Genomic DNA, 18,147 nt, shown 5'->3' with positions numbered 1-18,147 from the left:
AGTTACGTTTCCAATATATGGTAATCTATTAAGTGTGCAATAGCATTATGTCTAAAAAAAACTATGTACATACCTTAATTTAAGCACTTTATTGCTAAAAAATGTGAACCATCATCTGAGCCCTCAGTGAGTTATCTTTTTTCAATAGCAATGTCAAAGATCACTGATCAAAGATCACCATCACTAATAAAATAATAATGAAAAAACTTGAAATATTGTGAGAATTACCAAAATGTGGCACAGAGACAAAGTGAGCAAACGCTGCTGCAAAGATGGCACCGACGGACGAACTCAACGCCAGGTTTGCACAAACCTTCAATTTGTAAAAAATGCAGTATCTGCAAAGTGCAATAAAGCAAGTGCAGTAAAACAAGGTCTGCGTATAATTTGCTGAAGTGTGAGTTTCTAAGATTTCTGGTCAGAAAAAAGCTAGACCTGCTGATTCTAGAACAGGCTGAGTGGACGGGCTTCAGGAGCAGGGCCCTGGATATAGGGCTGCAACTGCTGACTCTTGAGATGACGACCAGGGCTGTGTGGGCCTCAGACAGCGAGACGAAAAGTCGGGGTGGGGTCATCTGAGTGAGGAAGTGAATGACCCCTCCAAACCTACACTGGCAATGCTGTCAGGGGAAGTGACTGGACTTTTAATACTCTGTTCTGAAAAAGATGTTTTGGGTTATGTGTGAGCAAATACCAGGTTTTTTACTGTTAGTGCATTTCTGTAACTTACCTTTGTCCGTTTAAAAGACTTCACAGAACCGTTTTGTACACAAGGCGTGCTCTTTCCAATGTAAAAGGGGTTGTGGAAAAGGGTGCGATCCTTTGCTGTAAACTGAAGAGACCAGTCCCAAACTGAAGGGAATTTTAAACCCTTTTCATCACCCAATTGGATATTTTTGCTTATAGCAAATTCCTGCAAAATAAAATATTTGAACATTTGTGAAAAGATGCCAAACTAAGATTTTCTCAGAGTAAGTTCATTTCTGACGGTCATTCATCATCATACAAATGAGCTTGTCTGAACGAAAGCGCCTCCAATCCCACTGGAGCAGCATGCTCCGCTTCCCGAGAACAGACATTCCTGGCGCCTCACGCGGAGGAGCGCGTGGACCCCTGCACCGAGAGGGGAGCTGGGCCCCTGGACAATGAGTGTGTTGGTGAGTATGACTCGTGAATGGAGTTCTCCCTGGTGCCACGGCCTGAATAAATCCATCTCCTTATACGTCCACACCCCCAATCCTGAACAACGCATTTCTTCAGGATGCTCCTCATGATGCTTCAGCTCACAGAATGTCTGCTCTACTAGTGATTTGATGGAGCGGTTTCATGGATGAGGAATCCAGCCTCAGCACCTTCCCAGACCCGGGCCTGAGGATCCCACAGCTCACTGTGAGGGCAGCCCCCCTCCCACCAAAGTCTTCCTGAAGGCCCACGAGAGCTGTCCTTTCCGTCTCCCTCAGTGGCCACTGCAGCAGTTGTCGGCTATACTCATTGCTCCAAATGTGGGTGAGACAGAACTTGTGGTTCCGGAAGGTTCCACCAGGGGCAACCAGAAGCTCTAGATAGTTTCATGTTTGGCTTGAGACCCTCCTTACTCATGGTTCTTCCTCTCAGTCAAGGAATTGGGACTAGAAACCAATGGTCCTAACGTAAAGGTGACTGCCACGCGGCATGAGGGTCTAAGCACATCCAGTAAGCAGCGCCCTGAGAGAACCGCAGTCTCACGTCACGCCTACATTTCCTCTCTCAAATTCTTCTCCACAGGACTCTTGAAGAAAAATAATTTGCTTTGTACAACTTTTATTCTGCTGACCTAGGAAACAAATGTCCTCAAACAGGATCTTATCCATTACCCATTCAGACAGCCCAAATGTGAAAATATAAATACAAAAGCATGACATTTACAGCAGTTAAAACGATTTACATCTTTCAGTTGGCTTACTATGAACAATAAACATCAGAGAGAAATACATAAAATGCTCACTGATAAAAATGAAACAAGTTCAAGTTCCTGGATTTTTAACCATCTATAAATAATTCCTTCAGAAATGACCGCATAAAATGGTAGCTAAGACAGTTTAAACACACAGCTGATTGTACTTCAATGCTATCTCAATAAAGCAGTTCATCCTGGCCACGGCGGGCGCCACTCACCGAGCTCTGCTGCACGCGCTGGTGCGGGGAGTTGAAGAGGAAGGTGCCGAACAGGGCCACACGGGTGCTGTCGTGCAGCACCGCCAGGTAGGTCTCGGAGAACTCGAAAGCCGCTGGGCACTGCTCCTGCAGCTGCCACGTGGCGTCCAGGAACAGCAGGAACACGGGAGCCTGGCGGACACACGTTGAAACGGGATTACTCAATGCTGCCCTTCAGTGTTCACATCTATTTCCAAACCTCTTGCTGATATGAAGGAAGAGATTAATAAGAAAACAGCGAGGCCTGAGCACTTGGCTCCGAAGCTGATCGAAGGGTACGTGAGCACATTAGACGGCCATGTCTAACCTAAGAACTAGGCTGGTCTGAGACACATCACAGCCCTCCTCTGCCCACCAAGTCCACCAAGCTGAAGTGGCAAAGTCAACAGACGGGCAGGGTGTGGCCATGTGAATGGGGGACAGTGAAATACTTGTTTCACGTGTTCCAGCTGATCCTGGAAACAATTCTTTAGAATGTTTAAAACAAAACAAAAAACCACAAAACCCCAAGACCAAGAAACAACTCTTTGGTGGACCCTGCAGACTCAGTGTCCGGAAACCTTCTCGGAGTTTCAGAAAACAGCTGGCGTGGCCTCGGGGTCACGTGGTGCACCCCCAAGTACAGCAGCTTACAACAGCCACTGTGACAGCTACTGCCTCCTGCCCAGTGCTTCCCCGAGTCCTAGCGTTTCAGAAGTGAAGCATTCACTGTTGAGGTTTCCTCAGATGACAGAGACTGTTTTACATGAGACAGCACGAGTCAAAGTGTGCTCTCGGGAGCCACCCTGACCACAAGACACCTGCAGGGCCTGTCACAGCTCCACTAGGACCCCATGCAGCCACCAACCCCGCAGCTCTTACAAAGATGCCCCCTCAACTTGCCATTCTTAACGTACGTGCCCCATTTTAAGAAACTATGATATTCCAAAGCTGATTTTTCAAAATATCTAACATGCTCCTTGTCTGCTTGCAGAAGAGTTAATGCAGCATTTCTTCAAGCAGTTTTCAACTTAGAGAAATTCAACAGGCAACTTTTAAAGAGTTTTATCTATATAGTTATGAGAATCTTCATAAGTACCTCAACTTGGACTCTAATCCATGAGTCAGTCTTGGCCCAAGAAGCTAAGATGTAAAAAGTCTCCTCATCTCTTTACGGATGGAGCATCTCTTCATATAACGAAAGGTTTTATCCTGTGCACACTGAAGGACTGATAATAGGCATGAAGGTTTTGTTACCTCTTTCTCCGATCTCTTTAAGTGGTTGCATCTGTCCAGGAATGGATATCCTGCCATGACCCACTCTTTCTGTATCAGACTCTGAAATCCAGTGATTGTCCTAAAATAGGGATCCAGCATCACTTGAACAAGAGAAGCTACAATACAGCTCAAGTCTCTTCCCTCCTCCTCTGTCAATAAGATGGAAAGAAAATGATTAGTACGTAGAAAAATGCTAAGAGAGAAAGGATGGAGAGGCAAAGTATATACTTCAGTGTTCTGTGCCTGGGCGGCCTTCAAAATCACCCATGTTAGGAAATTTTATTCAGGCCCAGCCACTCTAAAACATTATAAACTTTTAGATTTAGATCAAGATTTAGATCAACTAAAGTAATGTTTAATGAGGAGGTGGCTTTTTATATTTGAATGTTTTCTAGATAATTAGAAGCATATCTCTCACACTTTTTTTTTTTTTTGCGGTATGCGGGCCTCTCACTGTTGTGGCCTCTCCCGTTGCGGAGCACAGGCTCCGGATGCGCAGGCTCAGCGGCCATGACTCATGGGCCCAGCCGCTCCGCGGCATGTGGGATCCTCCCAAACCGGGGCACGAACCCGTGTCCCCTGCATCGGCAGGCGGACTCTCAACCACTGCGCCACCAGGGAAGTCCTCTCTCACACTTTTTACATTTACTTGATTTGTGGTAGAAATCTTTCCAGAGCCCATTCTATTTCTGCGCCAAGGATATTAAATATCATGCAGTCTTTCTACTGACAGCTTCATATGGTGACTCAGAGGTGAATGAGAGAAATGGAACTGTCCACCACCATCCAAAATGGTGGCAAATATTTCCCTTGCATCTTTTGTAGCTGGTGTCCTTTTTAATGAGGCCAGTAATTCTCTGATATCAAAGCCAGTCAAAGAAATCAGAAGAAAACTATCAAATAATATCCCTTATGATTAGATATAAAAGTCATCAACAAAGTATAAGCAAGCCAAATTATCTCAGGAATGCAAGAATTTATCCTAAGAATGCAACGTTGGTTTAACATCTAACACACCGTAATAAAAAAATAAGGACAAAAATAACACAATCATCTCATTAGATGAATAAAAAGCATCTGTGTGATGAAAATCCAACATTCATTCTGGATAAAAACTCTTAGCAAACTAGGAATAGAAGGGAATATCAACCCGATAAGAGGAATCTACAAAAACCTACAACTAACATCATTCTTATTAGTGAAAGCCTGGATGCTTTCCTCCTAAGATGGGCAACAAGACAAGGACGTTTGCTCTTGTCACTTCTACTGCACATTGTCCTGGAAGCTTACACAGGGAACTTAGGCAGGAAAAAGAAATCCAAGGCATCCAGATTGGAGAGGAAAAAGCAATAACTGTGTCTGCAGACAACACGTGTATGTACGTAAAAAAAACCCTAAAGAATCCACAAACGACTACTAGAACTAATGAATGAGTTTAGTTAAGGTTGCCGGAATTCTATACACAATCACAAGGAGTACACAAAAAACTTGAAATTAAGAAAACAACTGTATTCACAATAGCATCAAAAGGAAAATACTTACAGGGAGATTTAACAAAATAAGTGCCAGAGTTGTACACTAAAAACTTATAAAACATTGCTGACATGACGTGAGAGAAAACCCAAATAAATGGAGATATTCATGGATTGGCAGACTGAATACTGTTAAGATGGCATTCTCCCCAATCTACAGGTTCAACATATTCCTGTCAAAATCCCAATAGGATTTTTTGCTGATCCTACAAGTTATACAGAAATGCAAAGGACCTAGAATTAGCAAAACAATTTGAAAACAAAGTTGGAGGACTTACATGTCCTAATTTCAAAACATACTCTAAAGCTACAGCACTCAAGATAATGTGGTACTGGCGTACGGACAGACATACAGATTAATGGAATAAAACTGAGAGTCCAAAAATAAAGAGCCGGTCAGCAGACCTTTGCCAAGGCATGTCAATAGAGAAAGAACAGTCTTTTCAATAAATGCTGCTGGGACAATGCAATAAACACACATGCAAAAAAAATGAATATAGACCTTTACCTCACATTATACACAAAAATTCATTCAAAGTGAATCATAGGCCTAAATGTAAGAGCTAAAACTATAAAATGTTTACAGAATAAAACATGGGAGAAAGTCTTCGTAACCTTGAATTAGGCAAAGAGTTCTTACATATAACACCAAAGACATGATTCATAAAAGAAAAAATGGATAAATTGGACTTCGTCAAAATTTCAAAATTTGTGCTTCAAAAGTCATCAAGAAAGTGAAAAGATAAACCACAGACTAGGAGAAAATATTTGCAAATCTTACAAAGATACAAAGAACCTGTATCTAGAATTGTAAAGAATTCTTTGAACTCAATGATAAAGCAACCTAACCGAAGAATAGACAAAAGATCTGGTATTTCACCAAAGTCGATACACGAACGGCCAATCAGCACATGGTATGCATTAGGGAAATGAACATAAAAATTGCAATGAACTCCCACTTCACACTTACTAGAATGACGGCACTCCTAACAGTAGACGATGAAGTGCAGAAACAAACCCTCACACACTGCTGAGGGGAAGGGGAATTGGGTACAGTCACTTTAGAACACACTTTGGCAGTTTCTTACAAAGCTGAACATAAACGTACCATATAACTCAACAGTTCTACTTCTAGGTATCTACCCAAAATAAAGAAAAACAGATGTCCCCACAAAGACATTTATGTGAATGTTAAAAGCAGCATAATTCATAACAGCCAGAAAGTGGAAGCAATCCAAATGTCCACCAACAAGTAAATGGATAAATAAAATGTGGTATTTACAACAATGGTACACTACTCAGAAATAAAAAGGAGCAAACTGCTGAGACATGCTACGTGAACGAACTTCAAAAACACGTATGTGAAATGAAAGAAGCCAGAGGCAAAAGACCACATACTACATGATTCCATTTATATGAAACTTCCAGAAAAAGCAAATCTAGAGAGACAGAAAGCAGATTAGTGGTTGCCTGGGGTTGGGACACAAGGAATCTTTTCGGGGTGATGGAAAATTTCTAAAACTGGACTCCGTTTACTAAAAATTACTGAATTGCACATTCAGAACAGGTGCATTTTATAGTATGTACACTATACCTCAATAAACTGTTTAGAAAACACATTCTAAAATAAAGTGTTAGTAAAGTGCAGGCTCAGTATCGCTTCTGAGGTATGTTACATGGCAACAAATGCATGAAGAAGTGTGCTAAGTAGCGTCTTGGAACAGGATGAGAACACCACTGGCTGCGAGAGGTGCGGGTTCTCAATGGCTGGCTCTCCATGCGTCTGTGAATTACATACGTGCTGCCGGCATGAGCTAAGGATTACTGGGAACAGTGACTTACTCTTCTTCTTTTCCCCCTAAGGCTTGTCACTTTACTTTGTTAAAGTCAGTTGAATTTGACAGTTGGTAAAACTACTTCTGTAAGCTTCAGTAGCACAGCATATTCATGAACTATGCATGAATATATTATAAAATCAGGTAGCTTGTGGTTTATTAAACTTTATCCGTAAGCTTAAAAATGCTATTAGCTGTAAAGTTATTTAATATACAATTATTCTTTGCTTAACTGAAAGATTTTTTTTTTTTTAATTGCCATCTACTCCTACCAAACACTAGACAAAATTCACATTGCTGGCTACTCAGTTCAGTCCATTTCTTGATACCAAACTGTTTCTTTAAAGTCACAATCTAGCATGAGCCAGAGGCATTTCAACTAAAATTTGTATGAATCAGAAAGACAGCAAGATTAGAGAGAAAGGATGCTCTGCTGAGATTAACACTCTGTCTGAATCCAATGAGGGAAGTGACCCACCCTTGCCATAATACAGGAAGGCAGATTTAACACAGGGCAAAAAGTCTGACTCCTTTCTGTTCTTCTGTCTGAGGTCTTTGTGCCACTGTTTAATAATGTGCGGGATCTGTAGTGTATCTATCTGGTGGCATGCAGTAAGTAGGAGATGGCTAAGACGCATGTAATTACTTGGGTGTGGATCTCCAGTCAAGATGGCTGGCCGGGGGACCAGTGTTGTCAGTAATGAATTACCTTGTAAGACTACAGACAGACGCTTGCTTTCCAGCATATACACAAGTTCTGCTGAATGTTTAAGGAATGCCCTGGAAAGAGAAACGGAAAAATACTGTTAAAAACCAAATTTCCACCACGAATATATTTTTTAAAGTACGTGAAGTCAAGCAAATCTGATCTTTCACAATACATGTTTATATTCTCTATAACCTTTTGGAATTTCTTCAGTATTTATACGATTCATCAACAGAGTACAGTTTGATTTTTATATCAGGGAAATTCATTAACCTTTGTTGATTTACATAACATTCTTGACATCACCAAACTATAGAGACGGGGAAGAGATCAGTGGTTCCCAGGGGACGGGGATGGAAATGCTGGGGCTGGGGGTGGGAGCCTTGGTGACGGAGCAGCTCTGCATCCTGCCTGTGCTGGTGGTCACGTGAATCTACACACGGTAAAACTGCACAGAAACACACATGAGAGCACGTATAAACTGGGGAGACTGGATAAGAACTGTAGTTTGTACTACTGTCGGTTTCCCGGTTTGATAACCATAGTCTACTTATGTAAGCCGTTGCCACCGGGGGGCTGGTGAGGAGTGCATGGCTCTGTAATACTTTTGCACCTCCTGTGACTCGATAATTATTTCAAAATAAGTTAAGAGAAAAGGAAAGCAATTGTACACACCTTACATATTCTAACCACCGTGTATTTTCCAGTGAAGACAGCCATTTCTCTTCAGTTTCTTCAAATGGTTCTGTAATTAATATAATGATACATATATAATTATACACACGCACATATATACAGGCATGTAACACTTTCAGGCTTCTTAAGCTTATTTTTCATGATCAAATTGAGAGCTAGGTGATACATCAGTTTTTAACATTTAAAAGCTGGCTTTAAGAAAGTGTTACGCCTTTGCATTTAGTCATAAAAACATTTAAGGCACGTCACAATTCTATAAGAAACAAAACAAAGCGTTCCCCAGACCTCCATCTCCTTCCCTGTGGCTCTCCCGGGGAAAGCTTGGAGAGTCTGCCGGCCTCCGCCCCCTAAGCAAGCGCTTAGGTGACCCCGGCCCCCTCCTCAGCTTCCTCACTGTAGGCCTGCCCCTGCCTCCCTCCCTGCTGCCAGCGTCCGGTTCTCATGTCCTGGTGGCTGCCCCCTGCAGGAAACGGGGCCGCTTCCTGGTGGGGCCTGTCCTGGCCTGTCTCGAGGTGCCCCTCGCCTCACGCTTCAGCCACATGCTGCTCACGGGGCGGCTGAAAGACACAGTCACCGTGTTTCTTAAGCACACCCCCTCCCAGCTCTCCTTCCAAGGCGGCGCCAGTCCTGCCGCCTGGTGACAAGGGGCTCTCTCTCTGTGCACACTTCACACCAAAGGTGCTTTCAAGTGAGTCATCCCTCCAGGGTACATCGAAAGCACCCCATAAGCATCTGCTCTAACAGACATATGGGAACTCTGAGGCTGCACAGATTATAACATGGCTCTGTTTGAAATTCATGTCAAGTCACGTATCTCAAAATATAACTGAATACATTAAGGTCTTCGTAAGTTTGTCTGTGAGGTAGTAGGCTGTTCTACTGAGCAGACACTTTTACAGAAGCATCCTACCAGACCTTTCATGATCTGAAAGTGACTTAATTGGTACACTTTTCCTACAAAACTAAAAGCAGCTTAAACTTCATTTTCTAAGAGCTCCTGACATTCTCATACAATAGTAATTTGTACAAATATTTCAGCGAGCCTCTACTTAAATATATACCTATTTCTAAATTTTTAAGTAATGTCACTTTTCCTGACATGCCTCATATAATCACCCATTCATTATTTACATATATATAAAATAGAAATGAAGTTACCATTAACACACAGTTGCTTAAGTTTTACAAAAGCCGCCTGTATTTCTTGGATATTGGGCAAGGTTTTATCCAAATCTGATTTGTAGACATCACTCCTCTGCGGATGACTTTTAGTTATGGCATTACAAATCCTAATAAAGACAAAATCCTTGAGTCACTACTCATTCATGTATTCAAAACATATTTTTTGAGTGCTTGCTGTGAGCCCAGGCACTGCTCGGAGGGCTGGGGACAGAGAGAGGGACATGCAGTCTGTGCTCTTGGTGGGGGGAGGGGGATAGAGGAGAGACGACAGGCCGTGGTGAACGCTGAGGGTGATGGAACAGAGTGGATGCAGGTTAGCTCGGGTCACGTGGTGAGAAAACGCTCCTCCGTGACGATGATACCGGAGCTGAAGCCCAAATGGCCAGGAGCTGTGCAAAGACGGGGGACAGTGTTCCAGGCAGAGGAGCTGCTAGTGCAAAGATCCTGTGGTAGAACAGAAGCCTGGCTGTTGGAGAAACCTAGCGAGGGCCAGTGGGGCGATGGTGACGTGTCTGAGGGAAAAAGGGTGGAGATGAGGTTGGACAACAAAGAGAATCTGTCCTAGTTACAAAGAATAGAATAGCTGAAAAAACAAAGGGAATTAAAGTAATTCTTCGCTTAAGTTAAATAATTAAAACTGCCACCGGTTCTAAGGTTTTCTAGTTAACCGTGTTGCAGCCTGACGGAGCACTTAATCAGCGACATGTCCACAAGGCAGGACAAGGTAGGACAGAATGGACATTAATCACTAACGTGATTAAAGCGAAATTTAAATCCACGAGAGAATACGGACCTGTGGGACTGCAGTCACCCTCTCCAGAAAACTGAAGGGTCATTTGAGGGTCACTTGATAGTTATTTGCTTCAGCAAATGTGGCTGTCAGTTATGGCACTGTGGAAAAAACGGACGACCTGGCTGTCCCAATAACAGACTGTGATACACAATTTCTGAGGCTCTCTGAGCCTGTTTTCTAAGATCTTTTCCTTTGTTCCTCATTTATTGGACAAGTATTGAATAAATATTCAATTGCAGGTATTTCCTGGGTGCTGAATATAGCTGAACAATGGTGTGCAAAACAGACACAGTTCTGTCACCTCACGGTCGCGTAAGGACAGGCAGTAATCAAACTGTAACACACACGTACAATGAGAAACCAAAATAAGTGTTAAGAAGAAAATTATAGTGATATAGCGAATGTGTAACTTGAGGCCAGATCTAATTTGGGAGACAGGGGAAGGCTTATCTTAAGGAAGTGATGTCTGAATGCAGGTGCAGAAAACGAGCGAGTACCAAGCGATGGGTGTGTGTGTGTGTGTGTGTGTGTGTGTGTGGCAGGGTGTGTGTGTGTGGCAGGGTGTGTGTGTGTGGTTGTGTGTGTGCGGAGTGCTCATTGACTAGCATGAAGAAGGTGGTCCAGGAGGAGGGGGCAGCACAGCCAAAGTCAGGAGATACCAAAGACCAGCAAAACCCCAGGGCGGCCGGAGCCCAGAAGGGACAGGGCATGGTCCTGGATGAGACACGGGAGGAAGGATGAGGCCCCTCCAACACACTGGCAGAGGTGGAGCTGGGGTGGAAGGAGAGGGGTAAGGTTTCTGAAAAGTGAAGGACAGAATCTGACGACGGACTGGACGTGAAGGGAAGTGAAAGACAGGCATCAGGATGACTCCTCGGTTCCTGAGAGCAGGCTGGGGTTGGGGTGGGGGCAGGGGGTGCGTGGTGCCCATATACTTGAGTTTGGTTTTGAACATGAATTTAAAGGGACTTTGAGACCTCCACGTGGAAAGTGTCAACTTAGGTTGGAGATACAAATCTGACAGTCACTAAAGCCACTGATGCAGATGAACTTCTTTCAGAAGGGAATATGGAATGGGAAGGGGAGGTGGCCTGAGACAAGCTCTGTCGTGCCTGGAGACAGGAGGACGGGCTGGCAGGGGCATGGAGTGCAGCGGGGACGAGGAGCTTCAGGAGGTGGAGGGGGGCAGAAGCCGGGGCCCGGGGAGAGCCTGGCCAACAGCGGTGCCCACTGTGTGAGGACGCCTGAAAAAGGCCTCCTGCTTCACCAACACGGAGGTCACTGGGGACTTCGGCAGATGACGACAAACTTGCTCACGGTAGCCAATTACACCACTTTTAGTTATCGTGACTTGGCAGACCTAGGACATGTTGAACTACACGAAAAATCTGATTTGTCCTCAAGTGTCTCAACTGGAAATCACTGCACTTTGAAAGTTCATTAGAAGCAACATTATAGAAAAGTGTCAGCAACGTAAGACCTTCAAGTGTCTTATAAGACAAAGTATTAAATTACATTTAATATAACTTAAATGTTAATTTTAATATATTCAATTTTCTCCACAGTAATTCTTGTATGGAACACACAGTGCTTCCCAGCTATCTTTAGCTAGTCAGGAGGTTACTGTACTTCGCTATGACAACGAAAGATGCCCAAGTACCAAGGATTGTGTCCCGCTCACCTCTGGTCGATCTTCCTCTGCTGCAGCATGTCTTTTATGAGGGCCGTGCGCACAAGAGCACTGCCATTCGAGTGGCTCCAGCACCAGAACTAGGAGAGAAGTAGAGCCTTTACTTAACTGGGTGGAAAAATGGACAATAGTATTAATGAAATCCAACAGATATCACTTACTGGCATCCTTCTTCCAACAAAAGAATGGGAGAAGATCTTTAGATCTTGGTCTGCTAAAGAACTTGGCACTACAAAGTACTCTGGAAGGCTGGAGAGGAAAACACGAATCGTAATGTAAGAGCCTGTGCTTCAGGCAGGATAAGCGTGCTCTGCAGACCCCACATTTAATTAACGTGCACCCTACTCAGTGGCCGTGCAGTGGGCACCGTGGGTGCCACTGATGAGCCTAGACATCTCAGTCTAAAACACGTGCGAGGTGCTCAATTAACACAGTCGTTATACTCATAGCAGGGGAACAATCCAAAGGAAGCATCTGAAATATTTTCCAGAATGACTATTAATCAAACATATGCAATTTCTGAAAAACATGTCCATCATCGTTCTCTCGACAGGCTATGGGTAGGAGATACCAGGCACACCACACCAAACCAAACCAAGCCCACAAATCTCCCGAGAAGCTTCCACCCCCTTCTCATCTCCCCCTTCTCTGTTTCCCATCTCCCAAAGGCAGGTGGACTCCGGGATGTGGGTTAGAGAGCGGTTACTACCAGTCAAGCTCACTGCACCTGAAGACATCTCTTTTCCTTCCTCTGCTCACATGGCCAGGTAGGGGACAGAGGCAGGCCCTGTCACAGGCTTCTCAACACATAATGCACGCTGGCCACAAAGTTCAAATTCAAGGGGAGGCAGAGGAAGACTCAAGCCGTGTGCTCCCAAGCCTGCACTCCTAGAAGGTCCTCGTACTTTGTTCACAACACTGCTTATCTGAAAAAACTAAGGAGGACCTGAATGACATTAAAACAAAACATCCCCCAAATCTGAATACTAAACAATATTAAACAAGTAAAAAATTAAAAAACAATTTTCTGGTCACTTTTGGAGGATTCTAGGAAACAGCTCCTTCTGAAAACTGGTTAAGTAAAGGGGAAAAAGTAAACATTGATACTGCCTTCCTCATACAAACTGTATTTCAGGTACTAAAGAGCTGCTGAGAGAAGAGTTCGATAGAACTGGAATATGACAATAGCAATCCTCAATAAATAATGGATCTGGGCAATGATCCTCACTGCTAATGAATAACCATTTTGGGCAGCTAAACCCATTCTATAAAAGGGGAACTTAGCACTGGGTGGAGCAGGCTGACTGCCGTGGGGCCCACAGGTCAGTCAGCGTCACAATGATGCCTGGAGCCCCCATGATGCCACAGGGGGTGCCCAGCCCACCTGAGGAAGCGTTCTTGCCTCAAACCTGGAACTGAATCTAATTACAACTGACCACTGAACAATGCCAGGGTTAGGTGTGCAGACCCTCTGCGCAGCCGAAAATCTGCATACAACTTATAGTTGGTATGTGCTTCTTCCACACCCGTGGTTCCGCACCTGCAGATTCAACCAACGGGGATCCTGCAGTACTGTAGTATTTACCGTTAAAAAAAATATCTGTGTGGAAGTGGACCCACGCTGTTCAAATCCGTGTTGTTCAAAGGTCAGCTGTAATTATTTAAGCCCCTAGAGCTAGCTAACATTTCAGATACAGTAGACAGAGGAACACATTAAAGGACACCACAGTGATAAACCCAGAAATATCTAGAAAGGGAAAAAGTCCACAGAACATTTGACCTAGTTTTGTCAACAACAAAAAAAAAGGCAAGTAAAAAAGAGGGATGGAAGGAGACTATCATAGATTAAAAAGCCTGAGACAGATCATGCAAGTTCAATGTGACCCTGATCTGAACAAACCAACCGTAAAAGACACGTACAAGATACGAACGCAAATAAACACTGACTGGATGATTGACAATACTACTGGAATTATCAATTTCTTTCAATGGATATTGACATTGCAATTATGTTTTAAAAAAAAGTCCTTATCTTTAAAAACAAAATATTCATTAAAACATTATTAAAAATAAATATTCCATTAGCCATACTTGAAAGTTATCAATGACAGCAGAGTTTGATGATTACTCCTAAGAAGTCACTCCCAGCCATGAACAACACTGTCAAAGCTGGACTTACCAGGTGGATATCATGTAGCCCTCGTTAATGGAACAAACTCTCCACCCGGAGGCACCTGTCCTCTTGACTTCTCTGTCCCAGTCAGAGTAAGTTTCAAACAGAGGAGTTTTTTGGCTGCTGCCACCCCCAACTCCAATGCCACCGCCGCCTCCACCTCCTGAGGGTATTCCATTAGCTTTGCTGGCTGTAAGAAAAAGCAATAGTATTAATTCTGCTTCAAATTCCCTCTCCTCTCTGTGCCTCCTGTCACAAACACACTGCAATGTGGCACCTCTTCCCTGTTTGTCTCCGGTATCTCCAAAGCCCCCCTACCCCTTCCGGCCGTCCTGGGCAAGGGGCGGCCCCCCCGCAGGACAGCCCACTGTGTCCCGTCCTCGTCCAGCTCGTCCCCACCCTGCAGCACCTTCGATACCCTGTCCTTCCGCTGGCTCTGCCTTCAACGCCTTCACTCACAAACGGGCAAACTTGGCTTTGAAAGGGCTTTCACGTGACCACACTAGACCACTCTCGCTACTACGCTACACAGTTCCCCTCCCTTTTACTGGCCACCTCCTGAAAGGGTGACCGATGCCTGCTGCTCACGTTTCCTCCTTAACTTCCAATTGTCTCCTATCCCTACCGGTTTACGGACACCATTCACAAGCGTCCCTCAACTCCCTACCCCAAGCTATGGCGTAAATCCAAGTCACTGCTAGTTTTCTCCCCACATTTTGCCTGGAAAAATAAACGCATCCAACAATCAACTCCATTCTCAAGCTGTCCGAATCTTTCATCTTTCCAGTGTTTACTTCTTAACCCTTCTCTATGTATGACTCGCTATGACATTCTTGGTCTCCTATATCTACATGATTTTTCTTTGATAAGGTGACATAGATTCCTTAGCCTCCACCAGAGTGCCAGTCCACTGGAGACTCAGCAGGGGGCCTGGACTTGACCTTCCTTAGCAAGGAGCCTTCTCCACTTGAGAGGCACGGCCACCTGCTGGGAGCATGCGCACAGCCTCAGGAGGGCCTCAGAGTGACCACAGAGAAAGAAGGTGTCCCCACAGGCAGCCGGATCTGGGTGACAGACGCCATCCCTCTCCTGGCCCAGGGTCTCCCTGTGCAGGCTGCAACCACGGCCAGTCTCTCAGCTGACAGCCCGACCGATGTTCTGCTGCACTCAGACCAGCCTGCAGCTGCCACAGGACACACTTCCTGAAATCAGGCTTTCAGGACGCTAACCTTGCCCCCAACTGTGCAATCATACTCATTTCCAACTGAATCCAGCAAACCTAAACAGCTTCTCTTAAAGAGCCCTCGCAGACCTGCCCTGTAACTAAAGTTCCTGCCCGTTACTGCCGAACTCCCATCCCCCTGCAGCCGTGAAAACCCTTCTTCGTCCCCTCAGCATGCCACGCCCGTTCCCGTGGACTATTTACTAAACCTGGTGCAAAACAGGTATTTTCTGAGAACCTACCACGTGCTAAGGCCTGAAAACTGACAAGCGAGCTAAGATTTCACCCCTACTTTGAGGCGCTGGTGACAGCGCGCCGGGTGGACGAGAGCGATGCGGGCGGAGAGGGAAGCCCACTGTGGCTGGGGCTGCAGGCTGGGACGGGAAGGTCTCCGACCCGAGCAGCTCTGAGCAGAGTCCTGAGGAACCAGCCAATCCAAATGCTCGCAGGTGGCTGGTGAGGAGGAGACGGGCGTGCTAGGCAGAGCGGGAGGTAAGACATGCGGAAGGACGGCACAGCACCGAGTAATGAACTACAGCGAGCACAGTAAGGGTGCCAGAGGTGGCGGAAGGGAGGCTGGGAAATGCGACGGGGCCTAGCCTCTCAACCCATGCTGCACCAGACAGGAACCACCAGCCACACGTGCTGCTTAAATTTCAACTGAAATTTAAATTAAACAAAGATTTTAAAATCAGTTCCTCAGTTGCACCAGGCACATTAAAGTGCTCAATGGCCACATGTGGCCAGTGGCTTCTCTACTGGACGATGCAGGTGACAGAACATTCCCATTACTGGACGGCGCTACTCTAGATTATAAAGGGTCTCAGGTGCCGGGCTAGCACTTTTGCATTTTATCCTTTAAGTGGCATCAGAATTATAATTATGATGATTCTGATTTTAACAGAGCTTGTTAAAAATGAAAATGCCACTTCTAAGCCCGTATTCTGGTGGGCCACTCTGTCTCAGTGCCTGCTCTGGAGTAACCACCACCAGAGGACGTGCTGGGGAACTTGGGACTTGTGATCTCTCCAGAACACGGAACCTGCGTGGAACTTCCAGGCAATTCCCATTTCACACGCTGTGTAGCAGAGCACCAAAAACCACAGCAGCTAGCCAATACTAGAAAACCTAAGGAATTCATCATATGACCAAATTAAAGGGGAAAAAACCCTCGCAAGTGCAGAAAAACATTTGATAGAGTCCAACACGTGCTCATGATATAAAATACAGAAAAATTTATCAAATTGGGAATAAAAGGGAATTTCCTTCACTTGATAAAGGGTACTTATCAGAAACACGCAGCAAACATCATCCTTGTTAGAACCAGGAGCAGAAACACTACCTGCTACCATCATTACTATTCAACATTGCACAGAGGTCCCTGCCATGCAATGACCACCACCACCAAAACACACTAGAACTTTGTAAAGAGCTATGTAAATACTTGGCAGCTCAGCCCTAGCTGGGAGTCCAGACCTGCATACTTTTCAGTGTTCTGAGGTTACAGACTTAGGAAGCTAGGCTGAGAACATGCTCACTGTTTACAAGATTGGTCCTCTGGCAAAACATATAAAGTCTCAAGATCTAACTAACAATAGGTGAATTTTTCTGAACACAAAGTGAGAGCAACTACAAGCTCTAGTACTGTTTGCTATTTCACAAGTTTTACTTGTGTAGAACCTGTCCATTTCTCAGCAACCAGGACCAGATTTCTGATATACTCAACATCTTCAGTGAGAGCTTATTATGGAATGTGTAGCAGGTACCCAATCTGCCATTAGAAAGTCTGGAAATTTTAATGCTTTTCAGAAGGTCCCAGAGGCCCGATGCCTGTGGCCTGCTCTACTAGTGGATTACTAACAGGGGCTGCAGCAACAGACTGGCCAAGCCAGTTGTCTTAGGAAGATCTGGCTCCCCTGACGGTTACCTGACTGAGGTTTCAGGACACCCCTCCTCAGCCAACTGAAAATGAAACAAGGTCAGCCCTCCTGACCGTCATTATCTTCTGTGACACAGTTCACAAGTCTAATCCTAGATCGAGTTGAAATGATCTTAGAGTTTCCACTTAACTAGCCCCCTCCATATTTAGAATGGCCTCAAGCAACAGTAAAGACAATAAAAGTTGTCAACAAATGAAAAGAAAGCCTATCGCTTTGATGACACTGCAGAAATGAGAAGTCACAAAGAAGGGTGAAGAAGGGAAAAACAGAACTGCGATCATTAAGAAGTTCAAGAGAGCGGAGCCAACAAAGTGGTTCGGACAGGAGATTTGGACTTTATGGGCCTGGGGTGGGGCCGGCATGGCTGTCTTTCTAAAAGCTCCCCCAGGGATTCCGGTGCACAAGGCTGGTGTACTCCTATTCCCGAGACACGAGGACCAATCACAACCATTTACAGCTACACTGTAAATATTAAAAAAACTGACAAGCAACAAACTTTAAAAATTTCTACACTATTTCAAATGGATTTTGTCCTCTGTAAGTGGTTTTCAAATAAGCATCTAAAGGAAAACCTACTACTAAGACCCATGTTTAAAAAAAAGGATAAAATTACGAAGTAAAATAACGTCACTGAAAATGTCCATCTTCTGCTGTGAGCCTACACTGCACCTTGAGATTATGTCACCGCATCTGCAAGCAGGTGTCTGTCATGCAGTGGAGCTGCCAACACTGAGGCTGCAGGTAACCTGAGGTTTTCAATTCTTTAGTCCAGAAGTATAATCTGACATCTTATCAATTTTATAACAAAGATGGATCTGTATTTTGGGGACATTATTTGTCCAATAATAAGCTAACTGGTGAAAACAGCATCCTCGTGGTTTCTTTCAAGTTAAAAGAGCAAAAATAGAACCATCGTTCCTGTCTGTGC

General features: G+C 44.6%; 1 protein-coding gene across 2 annotated transcripts in view; it reads right to left on the bottom strand.

Moving 5' to 3' along the window:
* Positions 1-18,147, bottom strand: part of MTMR10 (myotubularin related protein 10) — a 45,019-nt gene that overhangs the window by 4,050 nt on the left and 22,822 nt on the right. For both annotated transcript variants that reach the window (XM_082842457.1, XM_082842458.1), the window contains 9 exons: positions 14,064-14,247; positions 12,046-12,133; positions 11,876-11,964; positions 9,378-9,508; positions 8,199-8,268; positions 7,527-7,597; positions 3,430-3,599; positions 2,155-2,325; positions 731-913 (listed from right to left, as the gene is read on the bottom strand). In XM_082842457.1, the coding sequence (XP_082698583.1) occupies positions 731-913; positions 2,155-2,325; positions 3,430-3,599; positions 7,527-7,597; positions 8,199-8,268; positions 9,378-9,508; positions 11,876-11,964; positions 12,046-12,133; positions 14,064-14,247 (1,157 nt within the window). The remainder of the gene's footprint in view (positions 1-730; positions 914-2,154; positions 2,326-3,429; positions 3,600-7,526; positions 7,598-8,198; positions 8,269-9,377; positions 9,509-11,875; positions 11,965-12,045; positions 12,134-14,063; positions 14,248-18,147) is intronic.

This window comes from Leucopleurus acutus (genome assembly GCF_964270905.1).
Source record: "Leucopleurus acutus genome assembly, chromosome: 1".
NCBI lineage: Eukaryota > Metazoa > Chordata > Mammalia > Artiodactyla > Delphinidae > Leucopleurus > Leucopleurus acutus.
Note: the sequence above shows the minus strand (reverse complement) of the source record. Positions and strands in the feature narration are given on the sequence as shown.